Source organism: Eleutherodactylus coqui, chromosome 11 (genome assembly GCF_035609145.1).
Source record: "Eleutherodactylus coqui strain aEleCoq1 chromosome 11, aEleCoq1.hap1, whole genome shotgun sequence".
Taxonomy (NCBI): domain Eukaryota; kingdom Metazoa; phylum Chordata; class Amphibia; order Anura; family Eleutherodactylidae; genus Eleutherodactylus; species Eleutherodactylus coqui.
The window spans coordinates 120,665,982-120,685,136 of NC_089847.1; the positions used below are offsets into that span (position 1 = coordinate 120,665,982).

The following is a 19,155-nucleotide window of genomic DNA, read 5'->3' on the forward strand; positions in this document are numbered from 1 at the left end:
ATGATGAAAGTCAATTCTAGGAAAAATGCTTTCAAAGGGGTTACACCACAATTACAAGTTATTCCCTATGCAGAGGATAGGGGATAACTTGCTGATCAGTTGGGGTGTCACTGCTGCAAGTCCCATTGATCTCAAGAGCGGGACTCCCATGTCCTCCTTCCTTCTCACTGCGAAGGTACCGCACCCCCTGTGATGAGGAGGAGACTGAATGGAAGCTGAATGCAGTGGGTCCAACTACTGTGACTCCCACAGATCCAAAGAATGGGGTTCCAGCACATCCTAAAGTGATGGCGGCAGTGGTCATACATGCACATCGCTACTCCTTTCACTTCAATGGAACTGCCGGTGGTAGCCAAATAAACTCATTTGGATATCTATGATGGTCTCATTGAAGTGAAAGGAGCCGTGGTGCACTTGGCAACCGCAGCTGCCCTCACTTTAGGACACACGGTGGTGGTCCCAGTGGTCAGAACTCCATCCATCATTAGGTTATTCCCCATCCCGTGGATAAGGCCTAACTGTATATTTTGGGATAACCCATTTAAGCTATAGACCTTATGGCTCACATCTACGATTTGTATTGCAAGCAGCAAGGTTTTCAACATGGGGAGATTCAGTAGGAAGATCCTTTGACACATATTTACTGGGCATCTAAATCCATATTTTACAAGAAAGTCCAGCATCACAAACATCCATGAAACCAGTAGCTTATAAGAGAATCACATATCAGGTAGCCGATCACGCGTTTCGAGCTGACACCAGTTTTTAGCAAACTTGAAACACGTCAGACCTATCTAATAGGTGATTTTATTATGTGCCAATAAAGCTCCTGACTATGGATTTTTTGTGTTGCTGGACTACCTTGTGAACTATGATTCACGTTACCAGTGGCTTGAGATCCTTGGATGGTCTGTAGAGTAAACGATATGCTAATGTAGTATGTTTGAATGACCTACATGTAGTAAAGTGTATAATATTTTCTGTTTAAAACACCCATTTTGCCTATTATAGGGACCCTAAAAACCACTGTTCAGAGTTTTATATTGCCTAAGAGTGATGATAAGCGAATGTTTGAAAAGTGTGGTTCAGCCGATTCCTCCGAATTGGTTCAAGCCAAAGAGGTAGTTCACCAAAACACCTAAAACTGGTGTATAACACTGACCAAGGGCCATAAAACCACTTTATAATATTCTGAGAGTGAAATACGGGGCTTTTATGGCTTTTAGACAGTATTCAGGACTATTGTTGAGCGAACCCAACTAGTCTTGGGTAGAACTTTGCTAAAAGCTTGGTTCAGGCTTGTGCCAAACTGAACTTTTAGCAACATTTGACCTTAAACAAGGTTCTACTGGACTGAGTTCCCTCAACACTACTTAAGAGTATTACTGATGCCACCTGTTCAAGGTTTTATGGCCACAATTGCAGTTTTTCACCTCGGACACAATTACAAATACCATTCGTGTGTTGGTTACCCCATATGATCAAATTAGCCAATATTAATAAATATACTTTAATACTTGCCCTCCTGTACAACCCTTAACTTTGTTTCCAATACCTAATGTTAGTGACTTAGAGGAAATAACCCTTTTAGTTATGTTTTAGCATTATACGGTCACAGAACAATCAGCAGACACAGTCTTCTAATGGAATGTGAGGTAGACCGAACGACCGTCGAGAGCATGGTGTCCCGTTAGCATGGATCAGATCAGGAAAAACATACAGAAAAAAACGTAAAAGCAACAACACTTCCAGAGAACTTGTCTCACAGTCATTCTGAGGGAAGACACTTTATGGGTTGAGCCAATTCACGAAGAACATGTGACCTGATTGAGAAATAACGTATGGGCACCTCACGGCAGGGTGGTCCCACATGTTCCTAGAATTCATATAGTATATACAGTCATCCCTCGCTTTACAATCCCACCGCACAATGGCTTAACCGTCATTAAGTGGCTGCCTACAATGGTGCCCAAGGTGGTTCGAAAAGCCAACCACCAATGTGTTTGTTGGTGCCACAACTCTACACCAGTGTTGGGTTATAAATTCTCTTCTAGATGGAGGGTTACAGTAATCATCAGCTTTGTCTTGGAAGACCCTTGATGGAGGTAGAGAAGACCTTGGCAGAGGTGCATAGAGGAAACTACTATAGACCTTCTACACAGATGATGTGAAGTGAACCATAAAAAAGCTACCGTGTGCGTAGTGCAGTGTAGAACGGAAAATAGTAAACCTTTGGAATAAAAGGTTGACTTAATATTGTAAAGTGAGGGATCACTGTAATAGGGTATCAAAGCCCCCAAGGGGAACAGGTGGCATGTACAATTTCCGAGGCTGAATATTGGTCCTTCGCCAGGATGCACCTAGAGAACAGGCACATTCAAAGGCATAGCTTATGATAGGCACTGTCTAGTCAAGATGTAGAATAGAATGCCCAATGACCTCTACTCGGCTTGCCATGATAGCAGACAGAAGAATAAATTATGAAGTCTCCATGTACCATGAAGAAACCAATGGAATACATAGTCATAAAAGTGAGGTAATCCATTATAGGCTTTACACAATGTAACGGCTGTTGAAGGTTCATGACTACCGGAGCAGGAAGACGTTCTCCATAACTCAAGTCCTTTCATTGTCCTCTTCTCTGTCTCCCATTGTTTTTCGGTGACCTTGGAATACTTTCTCTATGTTTTACATTTGTGTGAAATAACCTCACCGCGTCATGGTCTTTGTTGTCCAGAACTCTTGGTAGGAAAAGGGAGGATTTTTGAGTCCTCCGTGTCTTAAAACCTCTTCTGGGTCGTCCTTTGCCGTTGATAGACAAATACCAGAGTCTTTCCGCATTGGCCTTGCGTTTTGTTCCAGCTCCGCTTGGAACTGTCCTGTGTAATCGGGAGGCATATGTATTATATCCAAGTTCATGGATCCTCTCTACAAACTCACATTCAGGGCTGTATGTCTCCTGAAATAAAACAGGAAGAATGAATGAGTGAGAAGGAGCGAGTGAGAACAATGTCCATGCTTTATTGACTAGAGTACACTTCCATATACAAGTTGGCCCAAAGTAGAAAGAAGCGGTAAATCCCCTTTTCACCCCAAATGGAAACAGTGATGACTTTATAGGTGTAGTAAATGTTAACCTGACATTTAACCCTTTCCAATACACTGTCTGATGTCTAAAGACATTCTGATTGAAGGCTGTACAGCTCTGATGTTGGAAGACTTCCAGCAGGGTATTCTTACTGAATATTACTGGCCGCTCTGTTGTCGGGGGCCTCTCCAGCATGTCACATACCGCAGTACTGGCTCTAGCCAGCAGATGGCGCCATTGTATAATGGGAGAAAGAGAAAGCCCCCTAGGGAACCCTGAATCCAAAATTGGATTGCAAAGGGTCAAAAGGTGTATTCTGGTAACGGGTCGGTTTTTCAAGTTTTCACCTATCCAAACTGATAGATCGGTGGGGTCTGACGATTGGTACTGCCACTGATCCTGAGAACGGTGTTCCATTGTCCTTGTCCTCCTCACTTCCTCATGACTTCTCCCAGCTGCAGTGGTGTCATTGAATAGAGCGCAGGTCATGCATGCACAGCCGCCACTCCATTGGGGCGACAGAAATAGCCAGGTGCTTTGTACTTGGCTATTTCCATAAGCCCCAGTGAAAGTAAATGCAGCCGCACTACGCAAGTGCAACTGCCACTCCATTCAATCTCCTCCTTACTGCGGGGACTACAGCAAGAGAGATGGGGGAAATGGGATCCCCATTCTTGGGATCTGTGGTGGTCCTAGGAGTTGGACTCCACCAAATCAGTTTTCACCCATCCAGTAGATAGGTAAACACTTGAAAAAAACGTTTTCTAACCAAAATACCCCTTTAATGCGTTATGATAACAACTGCAATGTACTACAATGCTGTTAATCAGGTTATGATGATATGCCAGTCATATTAACGATTGCTACATCTGTAAATGGGTCACATAACCCCTATTGGCTCTGCTGAATGCCTGAAATGACTCATTAAATGGCTTTATTACTACATAGGGGCACACGGGGGCTTTATTACTATATACGGGCACAGGGGGCTCTATCACTATATAGGGGGGCTCTATTACTACAAAGGGGCACGGGGGGTTATATTATTACCATGGTTTCAACCAATTAGCTATGGGGAGAGGAGGCAGTTTTTTGGGGGCCCACAGTAAACTCTTGCACTCAGGCCCATGAGCTTGCAGATATGCCCATGGATCCTCTGCAACACCATTACAGGTGAAATGAAGTATGACATGCTGTTCATTGAAATCAAATAGGTATTCATGTAATCCATGCTGGGTTCTGCAGAGTGAGGGTGCGGGCAGACGAGCGCATAAACGGCGCATTTTTGCGACCAAACGTATATACGTGACCATCTGAGGCAATGGTTTCGAATGTATTCGTTCACATGGGCGATTTTACGGCGCGTAAAAACGGCAATTCGAAAAAAAACGGAACATATGCGACCGAAATACGCACCAACGCATATTCGATCGCCGAAAAGACCGTTTGCAAAGTAGGAACAAACGAAAATACGCTTTCTAGCTCTGGTCGTGATCGGTGAAAAACGATCGCTCGGGCGATTATACGTTGCGCTCGTGCAAACGTAAATACGCCTACGCTCGTCTGCCCGCACCCTGAGAAGCCTTCTTTGTAGTTGCTCTCTTTGATGAAGGTCCAGACTAAAAGTGCCCATACACAGATGAATCTTGGCCAAACTCATTGATTACATCGAGACAGAATGACATTCTTATGGGCATGGAGGTGTCCTGACTCAATCTAATAGCAGATGTTGGGGGTGAGAAGAATCGGGCCTGTTGGATTTCAACATGCCAATCCTTTCATTCTTAAGGGAGGTAAGTCGTCCCAAGAGGTATCTGGCATCAATTCATATGGTCCATTGGTTCACTGTTTAAAGACTCGGGTCTCAACAAATCTCCGTGCAGATGTCCTCTACTGATGGAAGGAGGTGAGCCATTCTCACCTCCTAATAAGGCATTAGCTGATAAGATACCAGGAGGGGCTCATGTTACCTTATCTCCATAAACAGATAAGGTGACTAAACCCACTGAGCTGTCACCATTTGAGTAATTGCTATATTCTACAATGGGTTTTCAGTCATGTCAAAGCTTCTGCTTACATCATGGTGTCCATAGAGGTTCACAGTGATGGCTTTCTGCCCTATATAGCCATAGGGGTCACTATAGTGTGATAGACTGACATCTCCAGGAACAAATGACAACATTACCATCCCATTTGTCATCTCATCAACATGACAATCCCCTGCTCTAACCAACACACAAACGGTTATTGCCCAGACAACCCCAACTCCAATAAAAGGGTAAGCAACACTGCCAGAAATTATAGACGGGTGGCTAAACCTAGAATCACAATTTCATTTTGCTTTGCTTCAAATGTAGATTGAAAATTGAATTAAACGGGAGTGGGGCTGCAATACCAGACACAGCCTATAGGCTAGTGTGGCGCTATGTTTTGGTTTCTACTTTTGTTTTTCTACTTTCATATAAAGAGGTTTATTATCTCAAAATACACAATAATCTAGATATTAAAGATATGGGATGAGCAGATATAGTAGTCAAAGCATATAGAGGCATCATGGGGTGAAAACTGGTGTATGGCTTTAACAGAAAAATAGAGGTCAGCACGTAAAAGTCTCAATAAAAGAGACGTTGAGCGATCATCTTGCGCTCTGAGCGGGGCATGCAGAAGACAAGCGGGGCTGCTTGTCTTCTGCATCCAGCTGTTCTCTGCTCGGAGCGCCCGGCTGTTGTACAGCTGACCGCTCCAAGCAGAATATGCAGAACACAGCTGGACCGCTGTGTTCTTCATACCCTGGCTGTTCATGGAGCGCTCAGCTGGTATACAGCTGTGCGCTCCGTGTGGAGTATGAAGAACACTGCTGGACCGCTGTGTTCTTCATACCCAGCCTGTGTTCAGGGAGCGGGATAGAGCTGAAACAATAGTATCAGCTGTATCCCGCTGTGAACTCCTGATAAGGCTCATCGTTGTCTTTCAGCATGCTCAAAAGATCAGCGATTCCTTAACGAAAACTGCGCAATGTCAGTGCAGTTGCACACAACGATTATCGCTCAAAAGATGGCTGTGAGCGATTTTTTAACCGAAAAATGTTGTAGCCTTGAGAAGGGTCTTGTTCATTTCTTACCCCCTTTCTGTTAATAGTGATGCGCGAACTTTTGAATAATTCGGTTCAGCCAGTTTGCCAAACTTTTGCTAAAAGTTTAGTTCATTCTGAATTCGTTTGATATGAATCGTAAGTTCACCAAACTCCCTAAAACTGGTCGAAGAGCCATAAAAGCCCAGTATAATACTCTGAGAGTGCTATACATGGCTCTTAAACATTATACACCACTGCTCAAGACTAGTGTTGAGCGAACTGAACCAGTAGAACCCTGTAGAACTTTGCTAAAAGCTTGTTTCCGGTTCATGCCAAACCCAACTTCAACCCAAAACAGGGTTCTACTTGTTTGGTTTACTCAATAGTATTTGTTAACAATCCAGTTCTACTGTAGAATGGAGACTCGCCTCACCACCCAATATGAAAATAGATGGGGCCAACCACTGGGACCTATTTCTCCAACATCCCCACATCAACTGCATGAGCTGCCTGTATTTTCATCCTGGTCCTACTAGATTTACAAAAAAGTTCTTTTTCTACGCTTGTTCAATCCCTTTAAATAGAAAAAGGTGTAATACCCTGTCTCCATGAAAATAAGACATACCCTGAAAATAAGACCTATCATGATTTTCCAGAACTTTTGGGGATGCAAAATGATTTTTCAGGCTTTTTGAGGATGCTTTAAATATAAGCCCTACTCCGAAATTAAGCCCTGCTAAAAGTTAATTTAAATAGTGTCCAGGCAGCTATACATGTAAAAAAGTTAAACCTTTTTGAACAAAAATTAATACAAGACACTGTCTTATTTTCGGGGAAGCACAGTAACATATAAAATATGCACTGTGCCACTCGTGTGCAGATAGGGATATGCTATTAGTAGCATATCAGAAAGAATTGGGGGCTTATTCAATAATACTGTCTAAACGTTAGACAGTGCAAATTGAGGTTAGACAGTAAATGTGCCAGATTTATCAAAGTCGCTCTGCCGAATGGTAAATCTGTTGAATTTTAAGACTGTGTAGTCTCAGTTTGGACTGCCTATTAGTTGGTTTAGTTTAAGCCAAAATTGTACCAAAAATTTGGTGCAATTCACAACAATTTGGTGCACTTTTTGGCACAATTTAGGCCATGCCCTTTTTTTTGAACAAGTCAGAAAACCTTTCCAGAAGTGTCTAAAAAGATATAGTAAATGTGGTGCAATTTGCACTAGAAAACTCATATTTTGAACAGTAATCTTCTCTGAAGAAGGTAGGTGGTTTGGATACAAACTGATACGGCTGGTCTGAACATTAAAGGGGTTGTACACTTGTAAACTATTGATTCCTATTCACAGTATAGATCAGTGGGGGTCTGCCATGCAGAATCCTTAAATATCAGCTATTCGCCAGGCTGGTACACTCATGTACTGAGATGATTTCTGCAGGAAGCAGACAGCTCTGTTCTGACTATAGAGGGCTGGCTTGGTATTACAGGCAAAGTTCCTATTGAAATGAATGGAAGAGAGCTGTAATACCAAACTTGGCCATGGCAGAAAGAATGGAGCTGTCTGCTTCTTGCAGAAATCAGCTGAGTGCCCAAGCATATCACCCCAGCTGATCAGTGGGGGTTCCAGGCAGCAGAAACCACTGATGTCCCCAGACTAGGCATCAATTGCTTACCCCTTTAAAACACAAACATCTTTGGCAAACCAAGATGTTTCTCCCAAACATGTTTCCAGTTTTTGCAGATTGTTTGTAAACAAAATAAACAATTTTCAAAACGTTTCCTGAAACTGATTTCCAATTATGGATAAACTAAGCTTAAGCTCCAGGGCCTGGAATCCAACGGCATCTTCGGCGCCCCTTATAATTACGCCCCTGCTTGAGCCGAGGAAGTAAAACAAACACAAGAGGATGCAGGACGGAGCTACTGTTGCAAAAGGGAAGATTTAGGTTCCTGGGATTTAGCTTCTAGGAGTAAAAGGTGTTTGTGCATTTCAGAGTACTCACTGAGGCGTAAAGTCTCCCCCTTTTGTTCATTGCCAGGTACCTCCCGGAGAACAGTCCTTTGATGGCAACAATTCCCACATCCACCGCGGTTATTTCTAGAATACCTTGGAATAAACAAAACACGTTAGTTAATCCTCCTCAGTCCAAACAGGAGCAAGTACAGATACTTAAGGGGGTTTTCAGGCATTGGTCGCTGTCAGTACCAGAATCGGGGTTGGAGGAGAAGCTGCTGCTCCGGCCTCTGTGTAGTGGCGAGAGCTCGTAATTGCAGGCGCAACTCTCACTGAAATCAATGGAAGATGCGCCTGCAAATATAATCGTCACCCACTACACAGAGGTCGGAGCAGTGGCTCTGACCCTACAAGTGTCGTTCACTACACAGGGGTCGGAGCAGCAGCTTCTGCTCTGACCCTACAAGCATCAGGCACTACACAGGGGTTGGAGTAGTGGCTTCCGCTCTGACCCTATCAATGTCGGTCACTACACAGGGGTCAGAGCAGTGGCTTCTGCTTGGAACCTATGAGCATCAGCCGCTACACAGGAGTCGGAGCAGTGGCTTTTGCTCTGACCCTACAAGCGTCGGCCACTACACAGAGGTCGGAGCAGTGGCTTTTGCTCTGACCCTACAAGCGTCGGCCACTACACAGAGGTCGGAGCAGTGGCTTCCGCTATGACCTTACGAATGTTTGTCACTACACAGGGGTCAGAACAGTGGCTTCTGCTTGGACCCTATGACCATCAGCCACTACACAGGGGTCGAAGCAATGGCTTCCACTTGGACCCTTCAAGCGTCGGCCACTACACAGGGGTCGGAGCAGTCTCTTCTGCTTTGACCCTACGAATGTCAGCCACTACACAGGGGTCAAATGGCAGCTTTCGCTCTGACCCTACAAGCACCAGCCACTACACAAGGGTCGGAGCAGCGGCCTTCCCTACCCTACGAGCGCCAGCCACAGCACAGTGATCGGAGCAGTGGCTTCTGCTCCGACCCTGGTATATTTTGGTACTGACAGCGGCCGCTGCCTGAAAAGCATTTTCTAAAAATTGCCGATTACTGCACCAAGGAGCTACTAGCAATAACTACATTATTATAGGGCTGCAATGTTAACTTGGGTTACAGGAGGGCTCTCACCAATAAGGAACTGATTTCTCAGAGGCAGCCTATAAAAAAACCTTTGGTCTGCAGAAGTGTTTCCCCCGGGGTGTTGGAAGCTTCCAGGAAGCAGCAAGAGGTAAAGGGCCTTTTATCCAGGCCAATTATCGTTCAGATTCCCAGAATCCAGCAGGAATCTGAACGATTATCTGTCAGTGTGAATGCATGTAGCGACTGACAGACGAAAGAGGATTCATTCACCTCTCATTCACCGTTCAATTTCTGCATGCATAAAACTGAACGACACATTGGCCCATGTGAACAGGCAGTCGCTCACTTATGAACAACTGCCTGTTAATTAAAAATTCATGTTGACAACCCTGGCCGGGACCGCTCCCCATAGGTAAGTGTGCACTCTAAGAGATACTATCTAGTGTCGTTTCGTCACCAGACTGATACCAGAGACTTCCATTAGGGCTTCTTCCGACGGTCGTATAGAACCCTTTAATGTCAATGGGTCCGTTAACACTCCCTTTTTTTTGCGTGCCGTGCCCTATTTTTGTGCCCGTTTGCACACCAAAGGCCTCATAGAAGTGGGAGAATGTGGGAGAAGCACATTTGCGTGCTCAATGCACGTGCGAATTTGCAATATACTGCGCAATTCTGTGAAAAAGAGAGCACATCTGGACCTTATTAAGCTTAAAGGGGTTGTCCCGCGGCAGCAAGTGGGTCTATACACTTCTGTATGGCCATAATAATGCACTTTGTAATGTACATCGTGCATTAAATATGAGCCATACAGAAGTTATAAAAAGTTTTATACTTACCTGCTCCGTTGCTGGCGTCCTCGTTCCCATGGAGCCGACTAATTTTCGCCCTCCGATGGCCAAATTAGCCGCGCTTGCGCAGTCCGGGTCTTCTGCAGTCTTCTATGGGGCCGCTCGTGTAGAATGCCGGCTCCGTGTAGCTCCGCCCCGTCACGTGCCGATTCCAGCCAATCAGGAGGCTGGAATCGGCAATGGACCGCACAGAAGCCCTGCGGTCCACGGAGACAGAGGATCCCGGCGTCCATCTTCAGCAGGTAAGTATGAAGACGCCGGACCGCCGGGATTCAGGTAAGCGCTGTGCGGGTTGTTTTTTTAACCCCTGCATCGGGGTTGTCTCGCGCCGAACGGGGGGGGGGGGGGGTTAAAAAAAAAAAAACCCGTTTCGGCGCGGGACAACCCCTTTAAGTCTTTTAAATCACAGTGAAAGTGTATCACGTGTGTGAAAATGCCCCGCTTGTAAAAAAAAAGTACAGTAGTACGCACCGATATGTGCGCAAAAGCGCCTCGTTCACGGCACCAATGCGTTGCACTGAAGTGTGTGATATTGGGCATATGTTCGTCTGAACGCGCCCTTAGGGCTCCAGTGGTGCGGATTCTGATGCGGTTTTTGCTGCAGAAATTGATGCTGAATTGATGCAGAAAATCTGCAGAGGATTGCGGAGTTTCTCCTATTGCTTTCAATGGGGCGGCGCTGCTGCTGCCGTCCCCATTGAAAGCAATGGGCGCTGCAATGCAAGATCTTGCAGCTGCATAAAACGTGCCGCAATTTATTTCCTGTATCGCTCATGTGTCTGAGCCCATTTGCGGCGGGGAGCGCGGGGGGGTGGGGGGTTGGGGGGGAGAGAGGGAGAGAGAGATCTCCCCTCCGTTCCTCCCAGCTCTCCCCCGCCACTCCCTGCCCCCCCGACGGCCCCCGAATCTTTAGAGACGAGCGGGGAGATACTCGGCTAAGGCAGTACTTGCTCCAATAATTTTTTTTAACAGTTGTTTAATCCATTTACACTACATCAATGAAGAAGTTTGTGAACCCATCTGTTTTTTAAACTTTGTGTAAACTTTCTTAAAATTGGTTGTCCCCCATGTAACTGTAGTAAAAGTAAGTGCCCCCTCCCATCTGATGTGCTAGCATTAACATCCATTCTGTTAAAAGCTTTCCCTAAGACAACTTTCCTTCTAGGAAATCGTGGTTTTCCCCGCACTCCTCCTGAGCCTTTGAGATTTCCTAATCTCAGTTTGCCATCAAAAGGAAGAGTATAAATGTTTTAAAAGTTTTTGGGGGATTAGAAAAACCAATGCAATTTTTGGCAGGGTATTAGCGGCACACTTGGATCGATGGGGGCAGAGGAGTCAGGTTTAATCTTGACAATCCCAAATGTTAGGATAATGCATGACAACAAATAGGCGGCACAGTTCATTTGTTTTATGGAGTATAAGAAGCTTTAGCTAGAGCTGAGCATATTCAATGCCAGAGGGTCTTGTATATTGTTGCAGCAAGGCCTCCTAGGGGAAATCACCTTGTAATTTGTTACAGAGACTCGTTCATCGTGTTTCTGCGGCTATTTAAAAAGCATGTCCAAATGTGGAGAATCGATTGGTGTGGGATATCAAACCCGCCTGAGCTGAGCTTGATCTAGCTTTATGGATCAATGTCTAAGTATTCTCTTACATGACCATGCTCAGACGCTCCTGGGTCCATTACGTCACTTTTTGTCATTTTTATGAACAAGGCTTAAATATTTTCACTGAATTATCAAATATATCAGTAAAGCTATAATGGTAATCGAATTGTATACGTATTGTTCTGGTAAATAGATGATTTAATTTTACTTTTTTTAACTCTGGTATTTAATTGGAATGACAGAAACTCCTAAAGGGCACTGTATGTTTGTACTGATCACAGTTTGGTGCATGTAGGATGCAATGAGAATCTGTAACCGAAATAACAAATATATCAATAAAACTATAATGTATTAATCAAATTCTATCTATCTCTCTCTTATATCTATCTATCTATCTATCTATATCTATCTCCTATCTATCTATCTATCTATCTATCTATCTATCTATCTATCTATCTATCTATCTATATCTATCTATCTCCTATCTATCTATCTATCTATCTATCTCCTATCCATCTATCTATCTCATATCTATCTATCTATCTCCTATCTATCTCCTATCTATCTATCTATCTATCTATCTATCTATCTATCTATCTATCTATCTATCTATCTATCTATCTATCTATCTCATATCTATCTATCTCATATCTATCTATCTATCTATCTATCTATATCTCATATCTATCTATCTATCTATCTATCTATCTATCTATCTATCTATCTATCTATCTATCTATCTATATCATATCTATCTATCTCATATCTATCTATCTATCTATCTATCTATCTATCTATCTCATATCTATCTATCTCATATCAATCTATCTCATATCTATTTATCTATCTATCGATCTCATATCTATCTATTTATATCTATCTCATATCTATCTATATCATATCTATCTATCTATCTTATATCTATCTATCTCATATCTATCTATCTCATATCTATCTATCTATCTTATATCTATCGATCTCATATCTATCTATCTCATATCTATCTCATATCTATCTATATCTAGATATCTATATCTATCTATCTATTTATATGTATCTCATATCTATCTATCTCATATCTATCTATTTATGTATCTCATATCTATCGATCTATTTATATCTATCTCATATCTATCTATCTATCTATCTATCTATCTCCTATCTATCTCATATCTATCTATCTCATATCTATCTATCTATCTATCTATCTATCTCATATCTATCTATTTATGTATCTCATATCTATCGATCTATCTATATCTATCTCATATCTATCTATCTATCTATCTTTCTATCTTATATCTATCTATCAATCTCATATCTATCTATCTATCTCATATCTATCTATCTCATATCTATCTATCTATCTATCTATCTATCTATCTATCTATCTATCTATCTATCTATCTATCTATCTATCGATCTCATATCTATCTATCTCATATCTATCTATCTCATATCTATCTATCTATCTATCTATCTCATATCTATCTATTTATGTATCTCATATCTATCGATCTATCTATATCTATCTCATATCTATCTATCTATCTATCTTTCTATCTTATATCTATCTATCAATCTCATATCTATCTATCTATCTCATATCTATCTATCTCATATCTATCTATCTATCTATCTATCTTATATCTATCTATCGATCTCATATCTATCTATCTATCTCATATCTATCTATGTATATCTCATATCTATCTATCTATTTATATGTATCTCATATCTATCTATCTATCTTTCTATCTCATTATCTATCTATCTCATATCTATCTATCTATCTATCTATCTATCTATCTATCTATGTATCTCATATCTATCTATCTATCTATCTAGCTATCTATCTATCTATCTATCTATCTATCTATCAGTTTATCTCATATCTATCTATCTATCTCATATCTATCTCATATCAATCTATCTCATATCTATTTATCTATCTATCGATCTTATATCTATCTATTTATGTATCTCATATCTATCGATCTATCTATCTATATCTATCTCATATCTATCTATCTATCTTATATCTATCTATCTCATTTCTATCTATTTCATATCTATCTATCTATCTTATATCTATCGATCTCATATCTATCTATCTCATATCTATCTATCTATCTATCTATCTATCTCATATCTATCTCATATCTATCTATATCTAGATATCTATATCTATCTATTTATATGTATCTCATATCTATCTATCTCATATCTATCTATTTATGTATCTCATATATATCGATCTATCTATATCTATCTCATATCTATCTATCTATCTATCTTATATCTATCTATCGATCTCATATCTATCTATCTCATATCTATCTATCTATCTATCTCATATCTATCTATTTATGTATCTCATATCTATCGATCTATCTATATCTATCTCATATCTATCTATCTATCTATCTATCTTATATCTATCTATCGATCTCATATCTATCTATCTATCTATCTCATATCTATCTATCTCATATCTATCTATCTATCTATCTATCTTATATCTATCTATCGATCTCATATCTATCTATCTCATATCTATCTATCTATCTATATCTCATATCTATCTATTAATTTATATGTATCTCATATCTATCTATCTATCTTTCTATCTCATTATCTATCTATCTTATATCTATCTATCTATCTATCTATGTATCTCATATCTATCTATCTATCAGTTTATCTCATATCTATCTATCTCATATCTATCTATCTTTCTATCTCATTATCTATCTATCTCATATCTATCTATCTATCTATCTATCTATCTCATATCTATCTATCTATCTATCTATCTATCTATCTATATCATATCTATCTATCTCATATCAATCTATCTCATATCTATTTATCTATTTATCTATCTATCGATCTCATATCTATCTATTTATGTATCTCATATCTATCGATCTATCTATCTATATCTATCTCATATCTATCTATCTCATATCTATCTATCTATCTATCTATCTTATATCTATCGATCTCATATCTATCTATCTATCTATCTCATATCTATCTATCTATCTCATATCTATCTATCTATCTATCTATCTATCTATCTCCTATCCATCTATCTATCTATCTCATATCTATCTATCTCCTATCTATCTCCTATCTATCTATCTCATATCTATATATCTATCTATCTATCTATATCTCATATCTATCTATCTATTTATATGTATCTCATATCTATCTATCTATCTATCTATCTATCTATCTATCTCATTATCTATCTATCTCATATCTATCTATCTATCTATCAGTTTATCTCATATCTATCTATCTATCTATCTATCTATCTCATATCTATCTATCAATCTATCTTTCTATCTCATTATCTATCTATCTATCTCATATCTATCTATCTATCTATCTATGTATCTCATATCTATCTATCTATCTATCTATCTATCTATCCATTCATATATCTATCTATCTATCTATTTATCTATCTATCTATGTATCTCATATCTATCTATCTATCTGTCTATCAGTTTATCTCATATTGGTCTCATCTATCTATCTATTTATATGTATCTCATATCTATCTCATATCTATCTATCTCATATCTATCTATCTATCTATCTATCTATCTATCTATCTATCTATCTATCTATCTATCAGTTTATCTCATATCGGTCTCATCTATCTATCTATATAGATGATTTCTTTTACTTTTCCAACTGAAATTATATAAACTCATAAAACCCCCAACACACTATGAATTTTACCGATCTTCAATTTGATCTATACAGGATTCAATTTTGATATACAATCATGTGATCATGTAGATGCAGTAGGGCTGAGTTTGTCATCATGTTGTTTGCTTAGTACTTGGTGATAACTCACTCCATTACGATTACAAAATACGGTTCCTACGCATTCCTTCACATTGTGATGGGTTTTACAAAGTGGCAAACTCGGCTCTGCTACACCTGTATTTACTAAGATGCTATAGAGTTTAATGCCCACAGTAGGGATGTGACCACTGAGATTAACAGCAGAAACTTTATCCTGCCTTTTCAGCATTTTGACAAGGAGCTTTCAGGAAAGCCAAGAAGGTGGACAAAACTCCGTGAATGTAGTAACAGCATGGTGGACTCATCTATTGTTCTTGCCGACTGCCTTTTTTTTATATATAAGAAAACACGCTTATCTGCTCTTAAACAAATGCCATTTTCGGAGAACCAGCGGAGGGATGAAGAAGATACGTCTTTACCCTCCAGGTTTAAGAAAGGCACAGTGAGAGGGAAATAATGCTTCACCATCCCTATATCTCATGGATGAAATAAGAGACAGCATAAAAAAAGAGACTTACAATGTCCCACTATGTTTGGTTTTACGTCTAGACCTCATAAAATAAGCTCCTCATAATCCGTCCAGTCCTGGATAGAAGCGTGGCTGGCCATATCTGATACTATATATAGTGCAGTCCTATATATACTATCAGACTAGTAAGGGAATTATGCTCTGGCTCACAAATTGTTACAATGTTGCAAATTCCATCATGTTTACAAAATGTATCATTTAAGGAGGTAGGAATTCATAACATGTTGTGAACTCATTCCATCCATGGACACAATGATATGATTGTGGTTTATGGATGGATTCTTTATGATTATCATCATCTCTATGGCTATCTTAGTCCGCTTGCACATTTGCGCTGTTCCATCGCAGATCTGGCATAAAATAAAATAAAAAAGTACTGCATGCAACGCTTTTTCGTCTGATGAAATGCTTAGCAGAAACCCAACGGACCCCATTATAGTCAATGGCATCTGTTCAGCGCCATTCGGTTCTGTCGTAAGACACATTCGGATAGGAGATTCCCATTTCCTTTCCCCATAACGGAGCACTAAAACGGAACCTCCGATGTGAAAGCAGCCTTGTCTGTCAAAGCAAACTGATGCTTAATCATGCAATGTAGTGCAATCTATAGTTGACCTGTCATTCAGAGCAGGGTTCTCAATTCTCCAATGCCAATTACCCCTAATTACAATAAATTATATCACAGTCCCTGAAGATGGTATGAGTACCCCCTAGAGGCATGCTGTGTATCCTCTGGGGTATATGTAGCATAGGTTGAGGACTTATGAATAGTCATTATGAAGGTTAAAGATTACTGTATATAACAGACAGACATATATGTCATTGCCTTATAGAAGGTTGATCCTATATAAGCTCTAACAGGCATTGCTGTGCAAAGGTTTTAGGCAGGTGTGGAACAAATGCTGCAAAGTAAAATAGAAGGCATCTGTTTGACTCCAATTTTTTTTCTGCTGCAGGACAACAACCCCAAACATCCGGCCAATGTCATTAATAACTGTCAGTGTAAGGAGGAACAAGGAGTCCTGGAAGTGGATCTCATCATCATCCAGTCTGTCTGGGATTGCACGAAGAGACAGAAGGATTGGAGCGAGCCGACATCTACAGAAGATCTGTGCTTAGTTCTCCAAGGTGTTTGGAACAACCTCCCTGCCGAGTCCCTTCAAAAACTGTGTGCAAGTGTTCCTAGAAGAATTGATGATGTTTTGAAGGTAACGGGTGGTCACATCAAATATTGATGTGAAATAGATTTCGCTTTTGTTCATTCACTTTGCATTTTGTTAACACTTCTATTTTTGAAAGCATTCTTACTTTGCAGCATTTTATTCCACACCTGCACCATACTGTATATGAATTACACATAAAGAACATACATTGAAATGATACTAATATATATGTATACATTCTAACCATTCAACAATGGCACTTACTGAAGACGCTGTTCTTCTCGAGTGTCCCATTAATTTTGCCATTCAGATGTATCTGTAGGTGATACTTAGTTGCACAATAAAGCTTCCTGTGTCGAGGTGCTCCTCCAAGGTGTTCATAAACCCCACCGCGTCCTCCTGCATCTCTTCTTAGCCTGGGGTCACACAGTTTGCCTCTGGCACAAGGCACTTTAGCAGTACCAGACAAACTCTTAGCCCAGGATACCTGCCGACCAAGATCGAAACAACTGAGCAACAAGATCCAGATTATAACCATTGTGGCATGGCCAAAACACTGAAGGCTGGAAGGCTGGAAGCAAATGTCACAAGGGGTCCCATTAAAGAAGTCTTGTTAGCAGCTCTTTAAAGTAGCAAGTCACACTACTGTGATGCATGAGACATTGGAAGTGTTATCTGACCTTTTATCTGTCTTGTCTTGATCTTCTAAGGAAATAGATGTCAAGGAAGGCCACAGGTTCATGGAGTAGTAGCAGCCGGGCTTTAACCAATCTCCCAAACGTGATGATGCCTTCTGAATTTTATGAGTTTACAAGAAATAGTGGTGCTCAAGTGCGCTGAAATAAAAGCCACCCCCCTCCCCTTGCAACAATAGACAGATCCCGACCAATTGATACAAAGGAGGCAGGCAAGGTATCAGTCTTGTGTGAACTAAAAGTGCAGGCTGGATAAAATTACACAGCACTACTTACAGTGGCTCGGTGCAAAGGCAAGAAAAAAAAAAGAAGAGAAGAAAAGCCACATCACAAAGAGTCAGCAGCCCATCGGAGGGAAGGGTCTGAGCCCAGCGCTGCCTTTTCAAAGATCCAAAAAAAGAACAATTATGCATATGAAAATTATACATTGGGGATTTTAAGAGAATGGTCCCTACATCTATCAATCCCCGGGTCACAATACATGACAAACAGGATGACGGATGCTGGAAAAGAAACAACCTGACTCTTAAAAATGCACATGCGAAAGGCGCATATAAAAAGGCGGCAGACGTGGATTGTTGGAGGAGCTGTGTCTCCATTTCAACACAAATTGAAAGGCAATTTATTTCAATTGTAAAGACGCTTTCCTTTGGGTCAATTTGTTAGTATCACTGAGACTAATGAGCTTTCACTGGGCAGGAGGAAGAAAAAGAAGTGTTTATTCATTAGCTTCAAGAGGAACTGGAGATGTCATTGTAGATCGCCCATTAATAATGCCCATCGCAGGTTGACACTTTAAGGGGTTGGCTGTCCTCTTTTTCACTGATGACCTATCTTTTGGATAGGCTATCAGTCGTTGATGGATGGGGTTCGCTACTTGGGATCAGTTGATCGTCCGGACCGCTGTGCAGTGCAGTGGGTAGGGTGTTGTCATTAGCCAGGAAGTGCATGCACAGGAAGTCAACGGGAGAGCCGCGCTGCTACGGCACTTCCTGCTCTTCTCCTGGTCAGGACTGGATGTCACCCGCTGACCAATGGAGAAGCCGAAAATGGTGTTGCAAACCGTCTCTACCATTGATTTCAATGGAAGTGAAGCCGGTGTATGCACTTCCTGTGCTCAACGGGTAATAACAACATATGGACCGCTGCATCGTGAGCCGGACGATCAGGTGATGGACGGGGGTCCGAAGCGGCAATCCATTAACTACTGATGGCCAATCCAGAGGATAGG

General features: G+C 40.8%; 1 protein-coding gene across 1 annotated transcript; it reads right to left on the reverse strand.

Annotated features, from left to right (window-relative positions):
- Positions 1-1,552: 1,552 nt before the first annotated feature.
- On the reverse strand, positions 1,553-17,962 carry FGF3 (fibroblast growth factor 3). Its single transcript, XM_066582453.1, has 3 exons — positions 17,494-17,962; positions 8,171-8,274; positions 1,553-2,959 (listed from the first exon to the last, which is right to left on the reverse strand). Exons 1-3 carry the CDS (start codon positions 17,765-17,767, stop codon positions 2,627-2,629), a joined length of 711 nt encoding a protein of 236 aa, XP_066438550.1. The 5' UTR covers positions 17,768-17,962; the 3' UTR covers positions 1,553-2,626.
- Between the last annotated feature and the right edge of the window lie 1,193 nt (positions 17,963-19,155).

Bases quoted from the DNA above. Each gene is read 5' to 3' on its own strand.
- FGF3 (XM_066582453.1), bottom strand. From the start codon at position 17,767: ATGGTTATAATCTGGATCTTGTTGCTCAGTTGTTTCGATCTTGGTCGG. The intron at 8,275-17,493 runs GTAAGTGCCATT...GTTTATTCCAAG, and splicing joins CGAGAAGAACAGCGTCTTCA to GTATTCTAGAAATAACCGCG. The intron at 2,960-8,170 runs GTGAGTACTCTG...GTTTTATTTCAG, and splicing joins GGGGGAGACTTTACGCCTCA to GAGACATACAGCCCTGAATG.